This window comes from Patiria miniata, unplaced genomic scaffold (assembly GCF_015706575.1).
Source record: "Patiria miniata isolate m_02_andy unplaced genomic scaffold, ASM1570657v1 HiC_scaffold_16, whole genome shotgun sequence".
NCBI classification, from domain to species: Eukaryota; Metazoa; Echinodermata; class Asteroidea; order Valvatida; family Asterinidae; genus Patiria; species Patiria miniata.
The window spans coordinates 8209641-8236586 of record NW_024037054.1 but is presented as its reverse complement, the minus strand read 5'-3'; the positions used below and the strand labels follow the sequence as shown (position 1 = coordinate 8236586).

Below are 26946 nucleotides of genomic sequence, written 5' to 3'. Positions count from 1 at the left end.
TATGACACATCTGTGACCTGGATAGCAAGATCATGAGGTAATTTCGTCGTTACTAAGCATTGGTGGTCTGTAATACTATCCGTCCGTTGGAGCTCCATGACCATGTTACATTGCCGAGTGTCAGCACTTCCTCTCAGCTTATTCCAATCAGTTCACGTGCCTTCTCAGAAGTGCCAGCTGCATCTTTTTGTTGCTCCTCTCGGCGATCCCCCCCCCCCCCCCCCCCCCCCGACAACATTCAGCAACTCCTGGACCGCGGAGTGACCCGTTTGCGAGACCGCCGCAAATCACCCGTGGTAACATTCCACTGCGATGTTTCCGCCGGTGATGTTTTTTCCCCTCTCCTTAATGCAGCGTCCCGCGGAATATACGTCACAAGCCACCTTGTTGTGAATGCATTCTCTTCAGTCCAAGTCCCAACTTATTTATTAATCGAAGGGAAAAAAACGTGGCAGCAATGATCATTAGGTGCAGCCTCTCAGCAAGCAAACACACATCGGATTGCATTTTACGGCACACTTTTTGCCTCATCTGCTGGTTGCCAAGCGATGGCTATGACGGGTCTGATATAAGATGCTCGTCATGTTTACTAAATGGCTTCTCGGAGCACCTTCTGTCTAAGTATGTTTACCTCCTTCAAAACGTCTGAATTTAGTTCATTTGTGGCACTACATTCACACTTGTGGTAAAACTTTCATCTGAACCCCCCAACTGACCTGATTCAAACAAAATCCATCACCGTGGATTTATTGCAATATTGTGATGGATAAAGTCCAACCACCATGTCTATACATTGGGCTTGTATTTAGGTTGAGTACATAGAACATGGCGTTGAGTTTATGCAAATGTTAGATTTTGGCACTAACTAGAATGGCTATGATGTCTTTCTAGCACCAGGGTGATAATTCCCAGCTGCTGAATAGAAGAACTGGCTAAGCCAAGAAAATATCTGCTTAGCAAAAATAGGTTTACTGCCAAACTGCTCAAAGAAAGATGAACCTAGGACATTTTAGCGAGAGGATTCCTGAAGTATTCCCCAAAATATCTTCTCCTTTTCAGCTCACACTTTTTTCTTTCACTTCCAACAATAGTATCTTTACTCTGCCGTCATGGTAACCTGTTTTATTCTTGCGTCTCCACTCATCGTGGTTCAACTTTCCTAGCTCCATTTTCCTTCTGAATCCATCTAATTATGCAGACTGCTAGATTGTGTGTCTTGACTGGAGTGTTTTTGTATTGAACTCCTCCAGAGCTGGTTCCTGCATAAATCCAAACAATATCCACCCCGAGGGCTAGACCTTGAGATATGCTCAGTTATCACTGCGCTGACGATGCCTCGGTACGAACCAACATTGAACCAGCGTGCGGCAAGATCCATTAACCGGGATTGACCCCTACATTTTGCATTGTTGACATTCACAGATCTCCTTTAGGCCTACAAAACAAAAAACTATTCCATGTCATCAGTTGATGCTGTAAGGAATCATTCTTTTTTTTCTATTTTAAGTGTGGGCTTAAACAAAAACTGACATCCCTTTTATGGTACCAGCTGTGTTTACGTTGTAGTACATTCAGAATCCTATTATAAACATTTTACTAAGTTGCAATAATAAGTACTCCGGTGACTTTATTTTGTGACATTTTCCTGTTTTCTGTTTTGAAGGCTTACTTTTTCACCAGCCCTGCATTCAGAAACAATTGTTCTGTCTATTTAATTAATTGATCATAAAATATAATGTTTCCCAAATTGTGCAAACTTGTTATAGAATTTACTAGTAGGGCCTTTAAAGAAATGGATCTGGGAATGTCTACCCCATAAAAAAAAGACCAAATAAAAACCCCGAACAACAGCTGAGATCATTTTGTGAAAGAGTTTTATAAGCTGAGACTTCAAAAAAGGATGTAAAGAAATTAGGCTAATTTCTTTTGTTCTAATGTATCCTTCTATTCTGCCTGAACTTTCTTTTCACCTCCATCTGTCCTCCCTTCACTGATATTTCAACGAAGATGCAGTGAGCAATATCCTCAAAGACCAAAGCCCACCGCTGCGTGTCATGACTAACGACATGCCAGCCCCGCATTCTCCCCTTCTCGCGTTCGGCGCCACCTCGCCAAACCGGCAGATCCCAGAACGCGTATTAGCCTTGATGAGATTTAGACAGGGCCCCCCGGTATGCCGCGCTGAGCATTCCTTATCAAATTGTATCACTCGGGGAGTCGGTTACCGGTCGAACGCTAAATCCGTCATCGCTTTCCGGTTATTCTCTGTTGGCCGCTCAGCTCTTTTGGATTTTGGGAACGAGTTATTTATTGGCCGACAAGGAATTTATTTGTTTATTTTTCACCTGTCTTAAATTTAATCATCTCAAATTTGCTGAAGAGTTGTTTAAAATTAAAACAGGGGAGGAAATTAATACATTAGCGATGCTTTGACATATTTATTTTGAAATAAATGAGAGCAAATTGTTTAATCAAATTTGACTAATAACACAAAATAACCATAAATATATATATAAGTTTTTGTAAAATGCTTCCTTTTTCTTTCTGAGCCGGCTGATTGTTACGAGGTAACCATTTTGCTCTGTGGAAAAAATTGAAGAAATTGGCCACTAGAGGGGGTAAGAGCAAATCAGTAACACAATTGGCAGAAAATTCCAGCGGGTTATAATGTTTGCTGCCCTCTTGTGACAATTGATGTCAAGTTGGCATTTTTTGGTCATATTGCTTGACAGTGTACATTTGTTCTTTTAAAACTGAATTCTTTGAATGTGTAAACGTGGTTCTAGTCCAAAAAATTTTTAAAAAAAATTGGTTTTTGACACTGATATGTAGATACAAATTTGTTTTTTATTGTCATCAACAACAAGTTTATTCCAAAAAAAAAGATGATTGTATAAAAACAGTTTGTTTTCGCAAGTCCGATGTCCATCTATGGTTTTAAAAATCAAACAAACAGGTGTGCATTCACACAAAACAATTCCAAAATATTGTCTCCTTATCTTGTGAAAATATGCACGGCATGGGGAAATTTCTCACCGGTCTCGAGGTCGAAAAAAGGTGAATTGCAGTCCGAAGAGTAAACAAAAGATTCCAGGTACAACAAACAGATTGACCTTGGGGTCAGATTTTGAGTTAACAAAAGGGGGTTTGGTCCATTACAGACATGAAATGTTGTTTGTGTCTGATGAGTTAATACTTCCATCATCTCTCTGCAAATTGGACATTCTGAAGGTGATATATAAATACAGAAAGCTGCTAGTTTCTGTGAAGATTTGAAAACCTTGTCTGGCGATTTTGTGGTATTTTCTAAAAGACTGGTTTGAAATATGATCAGTCACACATATCAACACTGCTTTTTCTTCCCTTTTTTTCCCTGTCCCCCCTTGTGGAAATGAAGGTTGTTAATCAAAAAGCTTTTTCCTAAACTTTGTTTGTTCATAACCACCAAAACCACATCCCCTGTATAAACAAGCATCTGTTGAAAACTGTCTTGCTTGGAGGGAACGTCATAAATTACTCAACATTTCGTGATTATCGGGCACTGTTGTTCATTCCTACTAAATTGATCAATCATGGATAATTAATGGCAAGAGTTCAAGTTTATGTGTGGGTTGGTTTTTTTAATGTGGTTTATTCTATCGTGTTTTTCTTCATGGAAATTCTGTGCAGTTTCGACACTCTGATCATGTTTATTTTTTGAAAGGACAGAGGAGCTCATGAGGAACTTTTAAGTAAAGGAAGTTTTAAGAAAGGGGCATTATGTACTTAGAACTGATGCAGTCATCACAATTTTAACAGGAAAAAATGTGTGACTTAAGTCTATGAAAAGAGTACATTGAACAATATTCACTTGTGTATTTGTTATAAAATCCATACTAAGTTCTCCATTTTGATACAACACTCGGATTGCAGAACAAATGAAAACATTAATTTGAAGATGTTGACAATTCCTTATTGATTTTCATAGTGCAGGATTTGTTCAAGAGCCTTCATCTCAAAAGTAGCACTGATGATTTCTTAATAATTTTGTTCGGTGTGGTCACATTTGTCATGTTCTTTAATATAATTTTGTACAAACTGGCATCAATGTTATATTTCTGTCTTGAATGTTGACAGTTGCAGCACATGCCAAGCCGTGCATCAACCATCAATTGCTTGCAAGCATTGATTTTGCCTTACTAAGCTTTTTTTTCTAATCCCGGAGATATTAAGCCTAAGAAGCTTAATACTGGATCGATAGTTGCTTCATTCCTGGTCCATTACATGACACCTTACCTCTAATAACCCCCACGTCTGTGAAAAGATCCATTATGCCGCTGCTAACTCTTGTTACAATTGATGAAGGAAACGTTATCGATCGGTTGTAGTTGATGCTCTTGATAAATGTGTAGTCATTTGATAACTCAAATGATACATACTTTTTAGTGCTTTTTGTTTGATGAAAATTATGTTGTCTTAAAGTTTTCTCTTTTCAAGGAAATGAAGATGATTTTTTACAATTTGTTTTAATTTGTGAACCGAGTTTAGTTAAACTGAAGAGTTTGGCTATTTGTTGTCTCATCAGCCATATGCTCATTGGAATGAGAAGCTTTAGCAAGTTAGAATGTGCAAACAGCAAATGAGTTCTGGTCTGTATCTACAGTTGCCTCTCTGTCTGTCTGGGTCAATGGCATCACCCTTCTGTCATTCCTGACTTAGTTTATCACTGTGTGTGTTTGGGTCTACCTCATCCTCTCTATCACCCTATTTGTCACTGTGTATGCCTCAGTCTTTCTCACCACCTCTGTCACTCTGTCCATCTCGCCTTGTCTCACTGTGTCACTATCTGAGTCCCAAATGTGTCCTCCCACGTGTCGCCTCCAAGCAAAGGAAAAATTGCCTTCAAATTGAACCTGACAGGACTTGAGGGCTTACGAGACAAGAGTCTTACTTGCCTATAAGTCAAGCACACACCAGCTTGTTAGCAGGCATCCAGGAGCCTGATTTGCAAAAAATTGGACGTTATTTTTGCCAGGATGCGGAATTAAACAGTGTTGTTTTAAGGCCTCGTGGGATCTCAAGTGTTTTTGAGTTTTCCAAACGTGACTGTGTGATTGAGATTAAGAGTAGCCCGAGGACAAATCTCGCCAGAGCACCACAAAGGCTTCATATCATCTTTGGGTCTTGTATCATCTTCATTTCAAGCCTCAAAGAAGATTGTCTCATTTGTGATTAAACCAGCTCTTCTGCATTTTTTTAGTCGGCTCTTGATAGTGTTGGTTTTCATTCTCATGTTTTTCTTTTGTGAGCAAGATTGCTCGAGAGTACACACTAAATTGAAAATTGTTTTTCGAAAAGTTTTGATTTGATGTGTTTCATTCATTAGAATGAAACACATTCATTAGAATTTAGAATTTAAATTAAAAAAAATATTGTTTTGTCTTGTTTTGGCTCTGGGTTTTTGGAGTTGTCTGTCCAGTTATATTAAATGCTATATTAGTCATTTATATGTTATAAAATTAAAACTTGAGTGTATTCTCAGTGAGATTTTTGACTCATAGGCCTATACCTAATGTTTCTAGAATGACGTTATTTAAAAGGAGCAAATCAGATTGACTTACCATTGAAAAGTATTAGCTTATGGCTTTAAGCTAGGTCCATGGTCAGACTGAATGGTCATCTGTCAATACAACAAACTTTTTACCAAAGGCTTAAAAAAAAACATATATTATAAGCGAAAAATAAAAGGGCAGTCAATCAAAAAATGGCCACCACAAAGCAATGACTACAGACCACCTAAATCAACATCCCCTTCATTCTCCCTCCCTATTGCCAAAAAGTTCTTTGACATAATGACACTGGAGAAAACTAATGGTATTATTCCAAAATTTCGCCAGGGAATTTGAGGCCTAAGCTAAGTCCACATATCGCTGTACCAATTGGATTGTCCTGCTGGCCCCAACACGATGATTGGCAGTGGAGGAACCTGGTGCAACATATTTGAGTTTCACTTTTTGTTTGCTTTCCCCCTCCGAGCAGACCCTCAGCAAAATTCACTTGACAGACTTACTCTAGGGTCTTATTTTGTTTTTGTAGGATTGACGTTTTGGCACTCAATTGGGCATGGGATTATATGTTTGGGAGTTGAGCTGGACACTCCCAGTGAACGGTACACCTTTCCTGGTATTTTTGGAAACAGCTCTCACAATTGCAAGAATGTTGGAATGCCTGTTCCCACTGTTACATTGTTGTATGTGTGAACGAACAACAAATTTGCCAGCAGAGATATGACAATAATATTCAGCAGGATGTTAGGTCGACCTTGTGTGCTAGAATGTTCCCTTAGAACGAACTGTCAATCATGTCACAACCTTAGTCCAAAACATGTTTTGTCAGCGGTGTCCTTAAAATAGTCTGGGTAAGGACAACACTGCTCACTTGTGAAACTCCCAGAGATCTTTCAGATTTAAATTTTGACAAAAAAATGAGGAATGCGCTGTGAATTAGCCTCAAGATTGTTCCTTTCCAGTTGTCTTGAAATTGTAACAAATCACATTTACAAGATTTCAACTGATGATACATTACCAACATGCCTGGCGGAACGGAAATCAGTCGGCTAGGGAACTCTGTTACAGTGACATAATGGCGTAGTGTAATTTCTTATTCAAGGAATATATGCACTACAAATTCTACATTAAAGATGAAACGAGTAATTAAAACAATAATAATAATTTTGGGGTGAATTCATTCTTTTTAAAATTCAAATTAACACATCAATACTTCTCGGCCATATGACCCCGTCATATGGATTAAAGCCTAATTTAATCCTTGACGCCCCCCTCTGAGCACCTGCCTAAACCGCCACCAGCCTAAAGGGTCAACCCAAACAGCACCCCTCAGCCCGGTGAATAAAGCCCAATCAGGTGTGTGCGTGATTGTGTGTACATACACAAGTTTAGTTGGCCTGTTCATTGACTGGGTCCATTATTACACGTGCTATTATATCCATTCATCGTTCATTGCCTTTGATCCTATTGGCTATGTGTGGGAACGTCATTCACCGACACCGGCTGGTGCGTTGACAGTTGGATAACAGTCTGCGAGAACTGTGCCATGGGTCTCCGTGTGTAAGAAAACAAAACTCAGTTCCTAAGCCTTCGCTTTGGGGCTTTTAAATGTAAAAAATAACCGTCTTAATATCTCCAACCTGGCTCAAGTTTTAAGGACTATGGTTTAATGGAGAATTGAAGTCCTTAGTTCTGCAAATCGGCTGATTTGTCTAAACTTTGGCACCAGTGGTCGTGGATGAGTTCCGTTGTTATTTTCACTTTTCTTCCGATTGTTTGGAGTTTGGAGGACTGATAATTCTACACAAATGCCTGCTTCATCAGGAGACATGGATTTGGATTTTAACGACTTGAATCTGGATGATGGGACCATGGTAAGACAAGAATTTGTTGGAAATTTGGTTATCTTCGTTGTCAAGAACGTCAATTATTCATGTAGGCACGGTTGTTGTCAGGTTTTGTGCATGTGTTAGCAGGGTACTTCTGAAATCATTGTTATATTAATTCAGTAAAATAAAAATGTAAGAAACTCTTAATTAGATTTCTTAGATTGTTTTAGTTTCTTTATTCATGTTATTGGCAGTCCTTCCTTACATATTCTTATTAGAAGGAAGATCAACGGGAAGTAGAACATTAATAGGACAAAGTTGAACTTCTGAAGAAAAAAAACCCCTTGTTTTTTTTGGTTGGTTAAATCCTTGATTTGTCAACTGCAGCAAGCATAATATCAATTTTTATTCCCCCACCCCCTCCCAACTACCAACAGTTTTAGTCCCCTAGCCCTTTCCTTACCCCCTCACCTCCCACCAACCCCCCCCCCTCCATCCCCCAAAAGAAAACACTTCTCTAAAAATAACAACCACCTGTGACAAGAGAGAGGTTTTCACAACACACATGTTGTGACAATCGGGGTCATTTGTATGGTCAGTAGACTACATTCCTGCAGAGGCAAGGTGTTACTACACACGGTTTTTGTTGGTACGCTGTTCAATGATTTCAGTCAATAATCAACACTGTAATTAAACCCAAGGTCAGGCAACCATGCCGCGTGGCCATGAGCACCAATTCTCCCATGGATGTCTTGAGAAGGGTTGTTTGTAAGATCATTTAGACGATGAACTGGGTAGCGATTGATTGGAAAAGTAGAGGATAACAGAAATTGTATTCCTCTTGTATTTTGTTGGCAAGATTTCATTAATAATTTTCCAAACCAACAAGTTTTGAGTGATGTTTGTAATTGATACCAGTGCGTGTTTACATCTGCCTCTTTGATTTTTATCTTGTTCAGATCCTGACTTATTATTTGCGCATAAGTTGTGATAACTGTCCGCAGTCGCCCATTGTTAGCTCTTATTAGTCAGACAACCAATAAGATGAGTTTATCTTACGTTCCTTGGAGTGTAGTCCTCTCAATATATTCTCGGTTTAACATTCTTATCTGTCAGTCAACAAAATTCCTCTTGTGTGTCATCCTTTTCCTCCTAAAGTTATCGCGGTCATAATGTACCTGTCAATGTTTGATTTCGTCCACTTGTTTGTATCCCAACTACAGCACGTTTTCTAAAGAGTCAGACAACTCGTATGGCATTAGATCATGTTTTACTATTTTCAGACAAGCAAATTGATTTTGCTTCCATTCTCTGTTACAACCATTTTCTTGTCAAACATTTTTATTCCATAAATGAACTTTTAACAACTTATTTATCACTACCGTTTTTGCTCTTATGTTGTATCAAACATCATTTGAAACTGCATGGACTTTCTTCTCAGAAATGAGAAATGAGTTTTCTCCGTACTTATAATCACAAAAATTGCCCCACTGAGAAAGAGCCGTGTGATATTTTTCTAACCTTAACTGATTCCTGCCTCCCTGCTGCACCACAGAGTGCCGCAACCTCCAAGCATTACTATTGTACTCCCCACAGAGCCTTGCGGTTCCCTTCAATGAACACTTTGTCTTAAATCTAAAAGTAGCTCAAATGAAGACTTAAAGTGTAACTAATGTTTGGACTTTGAGATGGTTTAAATCCAAATAAAGAGAGAGAGTCTAAGAACCCTTGTGAATTCTTTACATCAAGAAACCCCCAAAATAATGCTCTTTTCTGGCAAAAAAAAGCAATGGCTAACATAATCAAATGGTTAAATTTTTGTTAGTCAAAACATGAAGCATGGACTAAAAATACTTTCAACCAACAGGAATTACCACAAGATGGCAAATCCTCAAATATTTGGGTTTGATATTACTGACATGAACAAACACAGACAACAAGCTTAGAGGTAAGCCTAGAATAAAAAAAAAAGACCAGGGCGCTGTTTGCTTGGTAATGCTGTTTACACATTCTGGGAAAATTCAAGTTGAGGCCTCTCAAGTTCTGGCAAAACAGGTGTGCTGGAACGTTATTACGTTAGAAAAATCAATGCTAAAAGGGCTAGGACAATGGGTTGTTGAACTTCAAAGCACACGCATGCAAAACCAAGGCCGAACAAACTCTGGTAACGTAGTGGTAAATATTTGTCCGTTTTTCGTATACACTTTTGTCTGATTGTTTTGCTGTTTGCTTTTCTAACCGGATTCTTGAAAACAAGCACGTCATAAGATTATTTTTCAAATTTCGGCTGTGCCTCCAGCTTTGGCTACGTCCCTGCCTTCAGGATTTTAAAGTTCCTGAAGCAGAATATGATCATTGATGGATCCAAATTAAATTCTCCTGGAGTCAAAGCTGGTTATAAAAACCGACGTTTTAAAAACCAGACATATCGACCGGTTCACATGAGTTCATGTTGCCAAGAACAATCCTTGAATGATATCTGTGATCCTCCGGGCAAATCATTGTTATGACGTGCTTGCAGACTGGAGTCCATTGAAACAAAATAAAAGAACCATTGTATCGAGCAGACGCTGCTTCTGTAAGTCAAGAGACATTCATGTAACTCAAGCATTCTGTTTGTGTCCACATATTGCCGCAAGACAATTCCATGAATGCCATTTCAGCAATGTTCTATTTACCACGTCTTATTGTTGGTGTCAGTAAATTGAGTTTGGCTTTCTCATGCGCAGTTTGTTTTTCATCATTGCTATGTTTTCAAGCAAGTTTTGAATTGAATTTTTTTTATGCTTATACATTACAATATTATAACTTGACTTTAATATGAGCATGAATTAGCATCGTAGCAGTTGTGAAAAGAGTAAAAATAGGAGTTTTTAACAGCAACCTAAGGTGGAAAAAAAGAAACATTGGTGTTTTTTTCCCCAAAACGATAGTGTGGAATTTTATTGATTTGTAACCAAGGCAATGTGCAAACTGAAACCATTGATTTTTATATCACTAACATATTCCTGTTACCAATCATGACAAAGAAATTGCCACAAACCCTCAGCTCCATTCCGTAATTCAATTCCGTCATCTTTATATCCACATTCTATGTACTCTTGCGAAAAATGTGCCATGCGGGAGACCCGAAATAACAATACTATCGCAATTTTCCTCTCGTCTCCTTTGTCCCCACATCCAGTCGACAGTAACACCACCTAATACCATTGCACGCCACTTCACACTTAGTGCATGTTCGGTTCACTGAACACGTACCAAAAGGCGTTGATTCATAAAATTTCTCGGGATTCCCAATTCACCAAAATCCTACGATAAATCAAAGTAAAAATAGCAAGACGCTGTACTTTCATTCCTGTGTTTATTATTTCATTCATTACACGGGCAATCATTGTCCGCAGTACATCATGAGTCACTGGCCCCTTGTGTGTCCAAAATCATCAGCGTTCTTGCATTCTATTGATTTACGAAGGCATTGTTGTACACCGCTGTTTCGTTCTTGTCAGTCCCCTTCCGAGTGCTGCCAAGCACTTTATTGATTTTAAAAAGCCCCACAACAGGATATTAACACTCAGTTGTTGGCGGGCGACAAAATATTTGATGACGGATTTTTTTTTTTTTTCTTGGTAGCTTATTGCACTGTCTGGTATGTTCATTTAGTTGTGTTTTAGTCACAAAGTAAAAATCCAGGTGCGAGATTTGAACCATAACGGGAAAGGTTACTTCCTAAAAAGGCATTGTTAGTCTTTGTGGAAGTTTTGTTCTACATAATAATGTATCGTGCAAAAAATGAAAAGTGCTTGGGTGAAGGCAGGCAATCTACTGCTATAATGAATGTTCTTAAAGTCTAAAGTTGTCTAAATTCTCTGCAATTTGTTTCCAAAAGATATCTTAAGTATTTGCACAATGCTTCTTAAAGAATGAGTGTACTACCCCCAATACTTTTTATCTATTTAATATGCAACAATGGAAAATGTACTCCCAGTAATTGGAACTTGAAATTGATATTTGATTCCAGGCAATGTTTTGTTTTGCTTGGATTTCTCAGTAATCTTTTCCATTCTCCCTCATCCCAAACAACTCAGCGCAGTCATCAACCGTCGCCTGTTGTGTTTTCCCTCCCAAATTACCCTGACACCAACAATATTGAAGCAGACTGTTTGCTTGCCTGGGCGTTCTGAGAGCTATTCCCAAGCAATGACGATCATATTTCGTCGCTTAAGCTCTGTTCTCCCCCTTTTTTATTGTGTTTGAGAATTTGGGCTGTTGTCTTGATCACAAAGGCCTGCCATACCCTCTGGAGACTGGGGTTACAGCGCCAGTTTGGCTGTTCATGTTCCAGGGGCTTTCTTTTCTTAAAGACTTCTGGGAGAGCCACAAGACTTTTGGTGGCGCTTTGAGTGATCACAATGGTAGAATAGGGATGTAAATAGAGATTTGCAGTGACATCAAGAATTACAAATTTACATCTTTCTGACACACACAAAATACAAATCTAAAACATATTCAAACAAATAACCTATCAAAGAAACAAAATTTTTAATCACACACACACATTGAAAATGATTAGTTTTATCAGCGGATTTGTTCATCTTTACAATTTCGTTATTGCAATCTTTGATTTCTTTTCTATGCTTCATTACTGTACTCAGTTGTGAATTATTTCATTCATTTGGCTCGTACCTTTTTTTTGCTGTCCCTAAAAAGCCCCCCCCCCCTGGTTCTTCTTTTATCATTCTTATATGGTCTTTTATCTTGCAAATCCAAAGAAAATGCAAAAAAAAAAAAAAGAGCTCTTTTTTTAGCTGCATTTCTTAGTCTATTCCAATTGCATTGTGTTATGCACGTAGCTGTTATTTAACTGTATAAAAACATCATACAGCTAAGATAGTTCCTTGAATCTTTTGCCGTAGGAAAGCATTAAATAATTTGACATGGGTCGCCTTCTGTCTTCCCGCTTCATATCTTTGCATCATGTCCTGAAGACAGTCGTACCCTTCACAAAAAGAACGGCCAAGTTGCCATTCTGAAAAGAGTCTGTTTTCCCCCTGTGGGAATCCTTTGGTGTTCTTTTGTTGTCGCCGATTGCGCCAACCGCCGTGAAAAGGGAGGAAGTTTGGCCAGCTTAAGGGACGAAGTGCCCATGTCTGTGAGTCATCGCACTCACGGTAATCACAACCAAACAATAATAATAATAACCAAATAAGAAAGAGGGAGAACTGGCCAAAAAAGAGCGACCAGCTTGTACGGCCGTGGTGATAACGTCGTAATTGAGCTGCCGTTCACTCGTAAAGTGATCGGCGAAACATTTGCTTCGTCCCGCTGCTTGCATCGCGGTGGTTGTTGAGATGGTCGGAGAAACTGTAGCCTGATCCGGCGGCAAACAATGGGCCGGGGTCCGGTTCAAGATCCAGACTGGCTCTGAGTCATCAACCATTCATTATTTACGCCAAAATGGGAACATTTATAAATTTTAGCCAGCATTTCAGTTTGAGCACATGGGAATAGAAAGTGCTGTGGGGCAAAGGGATTCTGTAAAAATGATGGGTTACAATCTTGGAAAGACATGGCATGGTTTGTGAACACAGCTTGTTGGGACTGTTGAATTTCAAATCAAATAATTTTAAGTTTTTGTTTGGCCGTGTAAAAAAAAAAGAGAGAAATATTATAGGTCTACAAATCACAAGCAAAGAGCATTATCATAACTGGAGAATGATGCCTCAAAGCTAAAAGTGGAATAATAACATATGTAAAGATGTAGACTAGTATTTCTTCCAACATATTAAATTAATTACAGTGCATAATAAACCCCCCCCCCCCCCCCAATAAAAGTAAATCTCTGAATAACATGACAAAAAATAGAGAAAGTCTATGAAAGCACAAAGCATTCTTAGGGCACCTTGAATCAAAACTACTCCAGGGGAACTCTAAGCATGACAGTTTCTCACACTTCCAAACAAAGAAACCCCTGCAATTGTTTTCCCCTGGCCAGACGGTAAACACCCTCTCAAGTGTTCTCAGTAACGATTTGATTTCAAATGAAACAAAATCCCACTCAATAACCCAGCACTAATAATTGAACAATAGTGGCCAGTGCAGGTAAGCCCAGCCTTGACCTCAAGACTGGTTTGCTGCTCATTGATTGCACGCTTGAATGGAGGCTAGCACCAGGCTTTGTTTTGAGTTCATTGTTTACTGCCCACCTCTACGACCATTGCAAACAAATGAAAACAAAACTCTCATTATGACTGTAATGAATTCTGTAATTACATGCTCATTATTTACGGTTGCCAGTTTTATGATTTGATAAATATTTTTTCTTTGAAATGTCAATAGGAATGGCATGTTTAAATGACGTCATTTTAACAGGAAGCGCTGTGGTTAGTTTACATTGATTAAATGAATCAATAGATTTTACTCGATATTTCTGTAGCTATAAATAACCTGAACTCCTTAATTATAGATTTCATTGCTTTGGAACAGAAGTATTTTGCAGTGGTTATAACAAAAATTAAATTCGTTGCTGTTTGTGAAAAATGTATTTGTGAGTTTTTCAATGACAGCTTTATTGGAATTGGCTTGGATTAAAATTTTGAAAACTTTCAAAAACAACTATAGAGAAACTAGTCAAAGCAGTGATTGATTCATTAATGATTAAAAAAACATACATATTTCATCTTAATAGATATTCCTAAGCCACAGACGGACGTGTTTTTCTTTCAGCAAAATATGCCTTTCTATTGCTTCAATCTAATAATGGTCAATTTCTTTCATCCACAGTAGATAATTCAGTTTTGCAGAGATAAGTTGAGTGGGCCTGAAATAATAAAAAATCCAGGAAAAAAAATTGGCAGCAACCTTAATTTGCTGTAGGCTTTAGTTGGAAGGTTATTCTTTGTCAGCCATAATCCGATTGCCAGTTTAATATCCTGTAAAGAGTGAAGAAATCTTCTTAATGTTCCAAAATATTGTGATAATCGGTACTAGCTGTCAGAGCCTAAAACCCATCCATCAAAAGCAGAAGGTCCTTGTCATGGACAGTTTGGAAAGTCAGACTCTCACAACAGGTGACGGTGGGAAATTAGAATTGAAAAAAAAGTTCGTATTACATGAAGTAGCCACACATTGCATTTTGACTAAAATATGGAATGGTAAAGTGTTGAAGGATTTATTCTACTGAACATGTAGGATTTTGTTGATATATTTTCCTGGGAAAAGAATTGAACAATTGAACAGAATTGATGGAGTGATGGAAATATATATCGGGGAGAATTTAAGTATGGGGCATTGAGAAAAACAGCTTTTGTGGGATGGTGTTGAGAGAATTGTCCAAAAGAAAAACAAATAACCATGCATGCCACTTTTAACAATATCACCGCCAGTTATCAGGAAAATCGTGCTGAGAAGATTGTTAACAATAAACAATGGAATAACCTCAACAAAACTTCCACCAACAATAATATCATTTTGGGCTGTAGATGACTCATCCCAATAATGTAGCTACAGGTTTCAAATTAATCTCCAGCCTTCATTTCACCAATGTGTTCATCTCCCTATGCCCCCCAGACTCTTGACATGAACAATACACCTGCAAGGGGGGGGGGGGAAATTGATGAGGCAGTTACAGAGGGATTTCAGATTTTTACTAGCAATTTGGGTATCAAGGTAGTAAAGATTTCAATTGCTTCGGTCTGAGTAATCACATTATAACCTTAACCTCTTGTCACAACTGCTGTGATGCTGTCTCGGTTTTTTAAAAACTTTATATTTGAAGCAATTACTTATTGATGATATATCGACTGTAACAGGTGTAAACATGTTATTCCCTTGGTGATGATAAAGTAACCTACCCTTTATAACCAAAACAACGTTGCAAAATGCTTCAAAAGTTAGCAAAACAGTATTGTTCGGCTTGACAAATCAGGGTGATTTCGCGGACGCGAAATCCACTGAGGCACATATTCTGCAAGGTGTAAACAGCTTCTCGGATACCCCAAAATAACCACCTCAATATTGATTGTCTGCAAATGTGCCAGACTGGTGGGTTAGAGAATGAAAAAGAGACGCAATAACATAATGGGCAACCAGTCTAAATATGTCAATTCTTCTCGTTAGGGGGAAGGTCCCTGCACAAAAGGGGGGACTGGTGATTTATTTTTCGCAGACATCGGGGATACAAGCAATACAATAAAACCCAACAGACACTTTGTCCGAAGCCGTTGCCGTAGTGGTATGTTTGTCAGGAATTGAACGATGGGTCTCAATGGTCGTTACTCCAGACAGCCTTGCCGATAGCAGTAGGCATGCTTCCGCATTTAAAAAACAAACAAATTAGCCAAACAGGATAGAGCTAATTGAGCGGTAAAATTGCAAAAGTTGTTGAAATAAATAACACAAAGTATTTCCATCTGTTAAAAAAAGAAGAAGCCCAAAAGTAGCTTAAGCTTAAGCAAGTATTTAGACTGGTACCCAATCTCAGTACTTGCATACAGACATTATGGCCAGGCACCAGTCTACTTATCCATCCCTGTTAAAGTATTAACAACGGTGTTCCTTTCAGATTTACAAAGAACTACAACAGTTACGCCCAAGCGCAAGTCGTGTGCTACTCCAAACCTAATAAAGATTGAATTCTCTTAAACCAGTCATTACAAAACACCCCAAAATATATCCCAATTCCCAAGTCCAATCAGGCCCTTTTTTTGTCGAGTCCCCCCAAAGAACCAACTTTCACATGCACATCGTATTACTCGCCTAAGGAGGTATTATGTTTGCAATGAATTGTAGCGGGGGACGTGAAAACCCACACTTTTTAAAATTGCTTACAATATCCTGCGATAAATACAGTATACCCCTGTCAGTAGGCTGTGCAGAATAGCATCCGTTTGGACTAAAGTTTCCTACTTCAGAGATGGGATCCAGATAGTTGCACAAGTAAGTTGGTCTTGAATTGAATTAACTTTGGCTTGGATCAAAAAGTACTTTTGACATTGTTATTTGGACCACTGGAACTTTCCCCGAAATGATCCATATACGGATCATTCATTCTATTTGTCGTGTTTTGTGAAGCTAACTTATTTGTTAGATTTTTTCTCTGCATTGATGCCAAAAATGAGTCAACTCCTTTTGAAGTGAAAAACTTGGGCCTAACCTCGGAGAAAGGAGATGTAACTATTCATCTATTATGTGTGTGTTTTTGGCCTTGTCAGTCCACAAATGCGGCAAACGCCTACCCATTTTGAGGCTTGCGGCAACATTTGTGAGAACATTTGAAGGTGTGTTGCTCATTTTCAATTACAAATGTAATCATTCAAATTCAATTCACATGTTCTGCCTGATTAACTTATGTGTCTGAACATAAAAGACTTTGTCAAGGTTTACAACCTGTGGTTTAGGTTTCTCTCTTTCAAAGTCAAAACGTTCACTTTGATTTTGTGGAGTGGAAGAGTTTTAACATTGGAAGTAATGGAACAGTTTTTTATTTGTCACATTTGGATTGAAATCTCGTTAACTTAGGTTTTGATAGGAGTATTAAGGGAACACATGGTTGAGTTGATCGCTCTTTAAAGAACTAATTTACTTCAATCGCTGGATCATGGTCATCTATTGACTATACCCAAACTGATGCCAACTGAAGAACAATGAGTCTTTCAATTTTTTTCAGGTGTCAAAAAAAAATTTCCATTTAATCTTATGTCTTTAAATTAAACCATTTTAAGCTTTTTACCAGCACATGCTTGTCATATTCACATCAGAATCTAATAAGATTTTAATGACATTCTTGGAACTAGATTTGCAAAGTTAATTTGCACAGGTCAGTAGCAAATTGGGGGAATAACAGCTAGCTGATAAATTCTTATTCAGGAGATACAAATGTAATTTGCCCTGGCTCAGTAGCGGGGGAAGGTCTCCAAAGTACATTCGCATGTCATGTTCGGTGTACCTGTCCAGTTTCGTTCCCTCTCTCCAGACTCACAGATCATGACAAGAAGGTGTTAACAAAGCATCGCTCCTGGGTCTGAATGCTTCCCCGATGTTTGCACAGGTTCCTGGCCCATGCTCCCATGGGCAGGGGATTTGTACTCTTGTCACCCGTGTGCCCTGGGGTCTGACCACCCATGTCTGCCCTCTCTCTTCACCCCTCTGAGAGGCAGGTTTATAAATATGGACGCTTTCAACTGACTGTTGTAAGAGAGAGTTTCCAAATCCAAATGGCCAGTGACAGTTTTCGCCGCAAGGCTTGACGAGAAAGTTCGCCACCCTTAATGGCACTCGTACTGTGTCAAAGGTTCAAGAATGTTGTGTTTTTGTAAAAGTATTTTGAAACTCTGCTCAGACTATACTATGCCGAAAGCAAAGCAGACACTGACATGTTTGTGTCAAAGTTTCGTGCTGAACAATCGGCCAACCCCACTGAATTTTAGGCACCGGTTAGTAAGTTCTCTCTCTCTATCTATCATTGATTTCACCACGTCTTTGCAGGATTCTAAGTTTACTTAATTGGAGCCTCATGTTTTTAATTCCGTTGAAATTGAATTGTTAAGAGGAGCCAGATAAACCTGCTTGCCCACCCAAACAAATTATAACTGTCTCCCTCGTTCACTGAGGACCATAATGACTTCTGGGTGGCTTTCAAGCATCACTGACTCCCACCCTAAACAGAGCCAGGACCCACTGCATTTAGAATTTCTAGAGCTCTGTCTCTGGACTTCAAGATGTTCTGGAGTCTGATCTTTGGCTCCGACCAATCAGATTTAAGGATTGTCCCTAATGTTTGTCTCTGCGTCTCTCAGACTTATTGTGATTGGATAACGCGGTCTAAACCCCGGCAGAGTCTGGCTGGCTGTCTCCTAGAAAGTATCAGTCGCTGAGAACAAAGATTGGGGGAGACACATTAAAGGATTTGGCTAAAGTTCTGGCCCGCAAAGGTGTGCGTGATCCTCTTGAGGCTATTGTACTGGGTCGACAGTCTGTCTCTTTAACGAGAGATTTATCGGATGATGGCTCCTGTAGTCTATGGTCCTTTGTTTGGCGAAAGAACGGAGGGTGGAGATGTTGCCACTGAAATGGCAAAATACAAATTTTAAGAAGAATGACAAATGCCAATCATTGAAAGCTGCTGCTCGGATGGCTAATGCCTGATTAGTGTGCAGCGGTGCTTGAAGGTTTAGCCAATAATTTGGTGCCCCTCGTAGGGGGAAAAACAGCCAATCATTAAAAAATTCTTTCGAAAACATATCGATCTTCAAGGCCATATGAGATATTATATTGCATTGTGTGCCCTAAACCAGGGGCCAAAATTCCACAACTAGCTCACTTCCCAATTAAATGCAATTCACTGCAAAATATAAAATATCTTGACAGGGGAACACCCTGTGGACTATTTAATATCTACCCACCCCTGGTGCTTATTCCATAATCCTGCATGCAGGGGTCGGCTTATGAGGAATAAATTGGTCCCACGTGTTCACAGTTTGATCTGGTAGTAGCTACCCCAGCACCAGCGCGACTTCAATTATCAAAAAATTTGTAGTAGATGGCATTAGACCTGTGGGAAAAAAATCTGCTGACGTTGAGAATGATAGATTTCGTTTTGTGTTAGCTCTGCGTGCATGTAGGTTTTGTGTAGAGCTATAGAAATTAATTGAAATAAGATGTATTTTTACAATAAATTTGTAGAAGCTGGTACAAGATTGTGCACTTATAGTGGGTACTATAAAGTCAAAGGAGAAAACTGGAAACTCATTTTGCATCAATCTGGTAAAAAAAAAATATTTTATAAATTATTCCACAAATTTTCAGATTGCAAAATATCAACTCAGTATGTTCTGTAGCGAATAGCTACAAGGTTCTGTGTTACAGAGACCAAAATCGATGCTCGTTAATGTTCATTGATTAATGTGTGGGAGTCATGGTGTTTAACTCACATGAAGAATTACTTCCAGTGATACCGCATTATTGACTCTTAAAAGCTCCTGAGATTAATAAAGTTAAGACAAAAAAAATATATATTCAAAATATGAAAGTTGTTGAAATGTTTGTGTTTGGAGACAGGGTAAGTGCGGTTTATCTGCCATGAATAATTAATTAGCACTGAGTCATGAATTGATTGGTTGGTATTGATTGTTCATTGATACAAAGGTTAACGACCTCCAAGACTTTCAGGATGTAAGGAGAGTATAATAACCAACCAATGTTGTCTTGAATGTTCACCTGAAACGTTCGCTTGTATCATTCGTTGAATATTTTCTGAAGTATGAGGATGTCTGTTTCACTGCGGATGTGAATTTGTGAGAAGCGTTGTATATGACTCTAACTAGTTTATATGGCCATCTTAAGTTGGAGAGGCCAGGCATGAAATAATTCAGACTTTACGATTAGAAAATCTGTATACTCTTTGCTGAGTTACAATAATTGTCCAGTGAAAATTGTTTCCATACAAGGTCAGCAGAGAAGACAGTGGGTTAATTTTGTAGCCGCGGTTCTCCATCTCTTCGCAAGTGTCTTCGTCAGTTCCATTGAGATCGGTACGATTGATTCATTCATTTCAAATGAAGACATCTCTAGTCATTAGTATCAGCTTAGCCAGACAGCAATGAATTCAGTGATGCCACACACTCCGACTTAACAGAATGTAGCATTCACTACAAAGTGGACAAAAAATCCCAAAAGGGAATGTGAATGAATGGAAAAAAGATCTCTTCAGTCTTCTCCTTGCATGCTCTTTTTTTATCGAAGTACTGTTCTTTTTCTTTTTTAGTTTGCTTGCACTTTTACCTTAGATGTACATTGTACAAAGCAAGCGAATCACGTAACCGCACCATACCACACACGTACATTTTGTACATGTCTCTGGGTCTTTTTGTTATTGGTTTTTTTTTGAAGAAAACTAAGCTTAGAGATTTCCTTTTTCACGCCAAAGTGGTGGACCCTGAAGACAACTTGTGTAATAATCCGTCTGCGCAGTTATTGGGTCTCGGGGGACGATGGACACTAGGAGGATTTATCCACGCTATTGTTGCTGTTTCTCTTTCACCCTGTAGCATCCTAAGTCCGGTATAAGAGAGAGATTGTTTGCAAAGACAGTTTGTGTGACAACTCAAGGCGGCAGATTTCACAGTCGCACAGATCCAGAAGAGAGCGCTGCATGACGTACGGTTCGGGTATACTATTACTGACAAAGGCTTGAGAGGATTTCCGATTTCTCCTGTCTCATTTTTTTATCCTCCTATTCAGATGCTCCCCACATCTTTAACATTTTTACTTTTGTTTGGCATGGAATGTCTTATCTGAGGAAAAATCAACAATTGTTGAAAAAGTTGGAATGTGTTTGTAAGGAATCGCTGAAGAAGGGTGGCCTTTGTGAGGAAAGAATTTTGTAGTATTAGCTTGAAGAATCGCCCCAGAGATGTCTAGAAAAAGGAAATCATATATCTTTTCCTGCATTCTTGATGTCATGATGTCAAAAGGAATGTATAGCAATGAGATTTTGGCAATCTGTAATTCGGTCAAGGCAAAGTAAAGAATTTTTTTTCTTCTTTTTTTCAATAATTAGAAACACATTTTCAACAACTTGCAATTTTGTCTTCTTCCTTTTGGATGTGTGTTGGTCCAGGTGTACCTGAAGAATTATTGATTTGGACAAAGTTGTTTTTGGAGTTTCCAGAAGTCACCCATGTACAAAGGAGAGATTTCTCACCAACTGTCTTCATGAGAAGACATAATTGGTGTGGTTATGGATTTCAGCTTAAAATGGAAGATCATTTGGGCCAGAGCCAAAGGGGGAATGGGATAAGGATTAGCGAAAGCCCTGGTCAAGTGGTGCCTAATTGTTTCCTGCTAGCCAGCTCATAGCCTATCCAGCCACACAGTGGTATCCTGCATGGCTAAGTAAAGAACAATAGTAGATAGTTCAGCTGATTGATGAAGGAGACACCAAATAGCCATCATTGGTGTGATGGACTATGGGTGCACACAGTGCTTCAGATTGTGACTGAGTTAATTGATATAGTAGTCTAGCAATGGCAGACTTGTGGCTGCACTGTGCCTGAAACCATGGAGCTATAAAAAGGATATAGCTCCATGCTGAAACTAGCAGTCACCAGGTCAGTACATATAATCCCACAACCCAGTCAGCTTGGGATTAGTTTCCTGACTTCTATTCATTCAGACCATTGACCAGTGTGCACTTAATCCTTTCTCAACTGGCCCGCTGTAAAAGTGGCTCTATTATTTCTCAGGCAGGCATAGAAAAATCCTTTCTCTAGGAGCTAAGTGCCACCCAGACCAGTTTTTAAACAGGGAGGTGGTAGAGGGGTAATTATTGTGTGAACTCAGATTTGAGGTATTGCTCTGCAGGTCAGTCAACACTAGTAGCAGGAGCAAAGGCTTGCCCCTCCTTCATCACATCCTATCTGCGCTGTGTCCTTGGTAGGGTTAAGAGTGACACCTGGACAGCAGTGTAATCTGAGGTCCTTGTCCAGTGGACTGCCAATAACTTCATTAGTGGATGACACCCCATGGTGTGTGTAGCCAGGGGTGTGAACTGAGATCATCACTGTAACCTGGACATTCATTTGGAGATTTGATGCATGGAGACCAGACAGACTGAAGTCTGGGGTTAAAAGTCTTGCAAAAAGCTAACAAACAGTAGAAGAACTTGCAGGCTTTTGGTAGATTTGGTTCAATTTGCTGCTTGCTACTTGTCAAGATGCCTGCGAATGTTATGCACGTGAGTACAAGATGATGTGTCCAGTTTTCTGACTTTTGATATTTAGCATTCCTCTTTTGTACAGCAAGGAACTGGTGCATGCTGTTATTTCCTGGAGTGTTTGTTTTTAAAAAATAATTCACACTTTTCCAGTGTGATCTGATCAAGATTGTTCATATGTTGATCTCAAAGCAGTTTGAGGGGCTACCTGGTTTGAAGGACCAGTGTAATTTTCCTGTATTAAATCCTGATCCAGATTTATGCTTTTTTAATGCTGCGATGCCTTATAAATGGTGCTAAACAAGTTTCATTGATGACACTTTTACAAAGGTTTTTTATTTTGGTTAAGAGTTCAGATCCGGGTAGACGGGTGTGAGTGTGATTCAGTTTCTGCATGTTATTATTAGGGCCCATTTGTGTACATCGCTTGTATTGTCGTGTCTGTTACTGCATGCAAAAAAAAACACGCCCCAGGTGGCTATCTGTATCAACGTAAAATCACGAATCTGCAGGTGCTTGAAGGATTAAAAAACATAGAAAATACAAAATAAATGTGAATGAGTCACGAAGCTCAACTTTTCACGATGTTAACAATTTGTAATAAGATGAACAATTTGTGCAAATTTTGTATATTGACTCATGAAGTACTTGTACATGCATAGAATGATGCATGGTATGCATAGTAGCAGGTATGGTTCAACTTGTGCATTTCTGTAATCATATTCAGGTCCACATGTGCCTGTTTACATGCATCCTTACAAAAGCCCATACCACAATGCAGCACCATGACTTGTGGTTGGGCACATGTTGATGCCCATTCAGTGCCAACACTGACAATAACCCAGTTCACACCTCCATAATCCACTTAGCAAGGCTTGACCACAGTAGGGTGTGATTGTTAAGATGGTAGCAGGTGATGGTAATTGCTTTGCTAATAAGAACATTAATTAGCAGTGAAAATGACAGCACTGAGAGAATTATCATTAGACACATAGCAGTTCCTGACAAGCGACGATCTTTCTGTGTGTAGCTCCAAATTTGAGCTAGCCATCTGGCCCTGTTTTGGGTGATATTCTTTAACAAAAGACAAGATAATTGCTTAGGGCTGAGGGGTACAGAAAAAAAGAAGTGTTCTATTTTTATAAGCATTAGCTGTGAGGCCTATTTGGATTTCTAAATTGTATTTTTTTAGGGGGGGGGGTTAAATATTCTTGCATACAAATCATTACCATTTGCTTGAAGTCATTTTCCTAACTGCATATTGACATTGGTCATATAATTTGCACAGGACTCATGGAAGAAATTGTTATTTTCCTAAGGATGGTAAAAGGTTCATCCGGCTTTCCTTTGGGTCCTCCGTAACTCAGTTAAAATTGAAAAACTGAAGAGTAGTTTTGCCTTATTAATATTAATAGGTATTGAAACCTCTAGTCTTAGCTGCTGTGTATAAGTTAAGCTTACTGTTAATGAGATAATCGATGGCCTTTCGATGTAACCATGTTGTTTTTGCCTAAAACATGGACTCTCTCCTGTACGTACGCTCATAAGCCTAAAGGTACATTCTCAAAATTTAGGAGAAGACTCAATTATTACTGAAGCAGAAGATAAAATGTATTTGCAATGGCATAATTGGTGCATGGAGCCATGGCTGGTGCTTGCACCTTCCTCCATGGTGCTTGCAAGAATGAACTTTTACCGTTCCCATCTGTGGTTTTCCCTGGCTTGTATCACCTTTATGAACCAGGGCAGCCTGGGAGTCAGCATCAATTAACCACACTTTCCACCTCAAAGCGGAAAAGTCAGCCAGGGAATGGAGCCTAGAGCACCCTACCCCTGCATCTACTGCCCCCTGATGAGTTGTAATTTACGCCATTCATTGCACAGCAACAGCTGGTGCCTAACCATAGCTCCTGTCTGGGAGAAGTAAAAGTCCTCAGCCTTAAATCAAATTTATAAGATTCCTGGAAAAACGATTGTGCGATTTAATATGTACCAACTGCAAGTAGTATAAGTTATGTTGTGCTTGCCGATGACCTAAATGTGGTTAACCAAAAAACAAAAATAATATTTAGGACACCTCACATAAGAATTTCTGCAGAATATGGATGTTCCCCCCCCCCCCACAAAAAAAAATGGAAGCCAGTAAAAATGTAAATCCAATCAGCAGTTCTTGTTATGCCAATGCTTTATAATTTACACTTTACTCACCCTTGAACAAAAAGTAAACAAAAAGCTAAAGAAAAGTTGCCAAAAACATCAAGATTTTGTGTTTTATCCAGACACAGTGGGCATAAATCAATCATACAAACAAACTGAACCTTTTATTTGAACCTCTTGAAAAGAAGCGAGGAATTTCTCTGCATTCCTTTTAAAAGTTTTCTTTAAATGCCAGAAAGAAAGCAAAGAAAAGGAAAAATTCCCTGAGTGATTGAAAGTCAAAAGTAAGGGATAAAGACGTTTTGTGGGCCTCAACCCACTGATGGTTGAAGCCACAGTCACATGAGGATAATCTCTGCAGGATAAGACCGAGAAATCACAACGTTTGTTTGACAAGAATTCGAGATATGTGGACACTTTGATTAATGGATTTACGGTTGACACAGAAATGAAAAGAGTTGACCCTGTAGAGGACGCAAGATTGTCTGATGGAGGGTTATTGCTTGTCTTGTCTTTGTTGTGTTTTTTGACAACAGGGCTTCCTTTAGTCTGATTGGAATGTTTTGGGGCGGTATTGCAACGAAGCTGGCAAAAAATCCATTTTCACTAAGCGCAAAAGATTATGCATTGGCCAAAATCTGGGTTTTGTGTCAGGAAAGAAAAGTGTGAAAGATACTGAGAGACAATATTTACAGTGTACATGTGTGAGGTTGGTCACAATGGACGTAGAGTGGAATGGAAAGAATGAAATGAATAAGACTGCGCACGGTGATAAACAAGAAATTCTGAGGGATTTGGATGAGAGATTACCGGAGTTATTTTTTAGACGTCTGTAATTGTATTTTGAGAAAAATGTAGTGTGGAATTTCTCACACACAAGTAGCAGTAAGTAAGCTACTATCTGAAAGTCAAAGATTATCATGTTTGATCTTATAACAAAATAACTGGGACTGCATGTACATCACTGTCTAGTGCCTGAACCCATTCAGGAACCAGGGTTGAAAATGCAGGTATTATTGACAAAGATTGATTCTGAAAAGACAAGCAAAGTTAACCTGGGGGGGGGGTATTTATTTTAAATCCCCAAAACTTGAGATGTAAGGAAAGCTTGTGGGCTGTTATTTGTCACGATTATCTATTTATACATATGTATTTATAATTTGTTCCCTCCTTCTGTTTCTTCCTTGTCCAGGCCCACGTGGTGGCAGCCTTTGAGCAGAGCCTGTCGAACATGACCAATCGTCTCCAGCAGCTGACATGTGACGCCGACCAAAAGGACAGCGAACTCCAAGAACTCCGGACCAAGATAGAACTGCTCAAGTACACTCAGCAAGCCGCGGTGGCTGGGGAGCATCAACGCAACGGGGACCCCGCCGCTCTACTCAGAAAACAATCCTTCGGCAAAGATTCCAATGTTTGTAAGTATCTGCTGAGATTGGACGTTCTGCAATAGCTTGGATAAACATCAGAAGACTGGGTTGTATTTAGCTATGTCAAGCAATCAGACTTTAGAAGATATGTATTTGAAAATCGAGCTGGAAGGAGAAATAGGGTAGATGTATCAGTTAAGGATTGTTGAGATGCAGAAATGACTGGAAGGGTTCTGGGAAAGGAAGAGAATCTAAGGTTGGTAGTATGTTGAATTTCTGTCTGTATTGCTGAGTTTTGAGTTATGAGAGTTTATGAGAGTCTGAATCCACCATTGTACCTCTTTGATGAGTCTTGAGGTACTCCGTATGAGTTTCAGTCGCAAATTTCTTGAAGTTCCATTCTTATAAAACTTCAAGCTGGGGGTATACACACTATCTCCCTTTTATCCAAAGCTACCAACTTTTGGACTCCATGGTCCAAACAGTATTATTGATCACTTTGTCACCTTTACACAGACAAGCTAGGTCAATTAAAGTTCAGATACTTATAAAAACTGGGTTCATAGTCTAGTCATAAAGCTCATAACCTGATGATCTTCTTTGTTGATCTCCTAAAACAGTTCAATCAGATTGGAAATAACCCCGTATGAGTTTTGAAATTTAGATTTGAAGCAAAAATAGCCAAATTACGAAGCATCCTGCATATTTTATTTGTCAAAATCTAATGTTCAGACTTTGCAACAACATTTTCTCTGATCCTTAAATTGATAAGCAGCATGGTCATTATTTAGTGAGGCCAAAACAAGGATTTAAGCTACTGTCTGGCTGTTTTGACATTTCGGCCCATTGTTATCAGCAAACGTCACCTCAGACATGTTGAATGTGTTTACGCCGAGTCCAAAGGTTTGTAGACAGATCCAGTTTGCGCTGCCAACCCTTGCATTATTCCATGACTCTTGGATTCCGTTTCACAGAAAAATAGTTTCAGTCATCTGTGGTTTGCGACAGCTCTTGAACACAACCAATGGCGGTAACAGTTGGTTGCTTTTTTTCAATCACGTAACAATGTGACAATAGCTGCTGCGTTAGGTTCACATCCGCAATTTGTTTTGGTTGCTGCTTTGGTGATTCAGGCGCATTAGGTTTTACCCCCTACAAACCAAATTGTCACAACAGTATGTTTATTCTTCGGCTATTGTGAGTATTTTTTATGTTATTTTGGATTTGGAAGAACAGTATCTAATCTGAATACAATGCGGACACAAATGGTTTTACAGTTTGTCAAATGTGTTGAGACTGGAAAGGAATGACAAATACTTGTTTGAAGGGTTCAA

The 26946-nt window shown here is 39.0% G+C and overlaps 1 protein-coding gene across 1 annotated transcript in view; it reads left to right on the top strand.

Moving 5' to 3' along the window:
• Positions 1-7029: 7029 nt before the first annotated feature.
• Positions 7030-26946, top strand: part of LOC119722873 (neuron navigator 2-like) — a 34483-nt gene continuing 14566 nt past the window's right edge. Inside the window, exons 1-2 of the mRNA XM_038193270.1 lie at positions 7030-7420; positions 25435-25660. Coding sequence (XP_038049198.1) covers positions 7355-7420; positions 25435-25660 — 292 coding nt within the window. The 5' untranslated portion in view covers positions 7030-7354. The remainder of the gene's footprint in view (positions 7421-25434; positions 25661-26946) is intronic.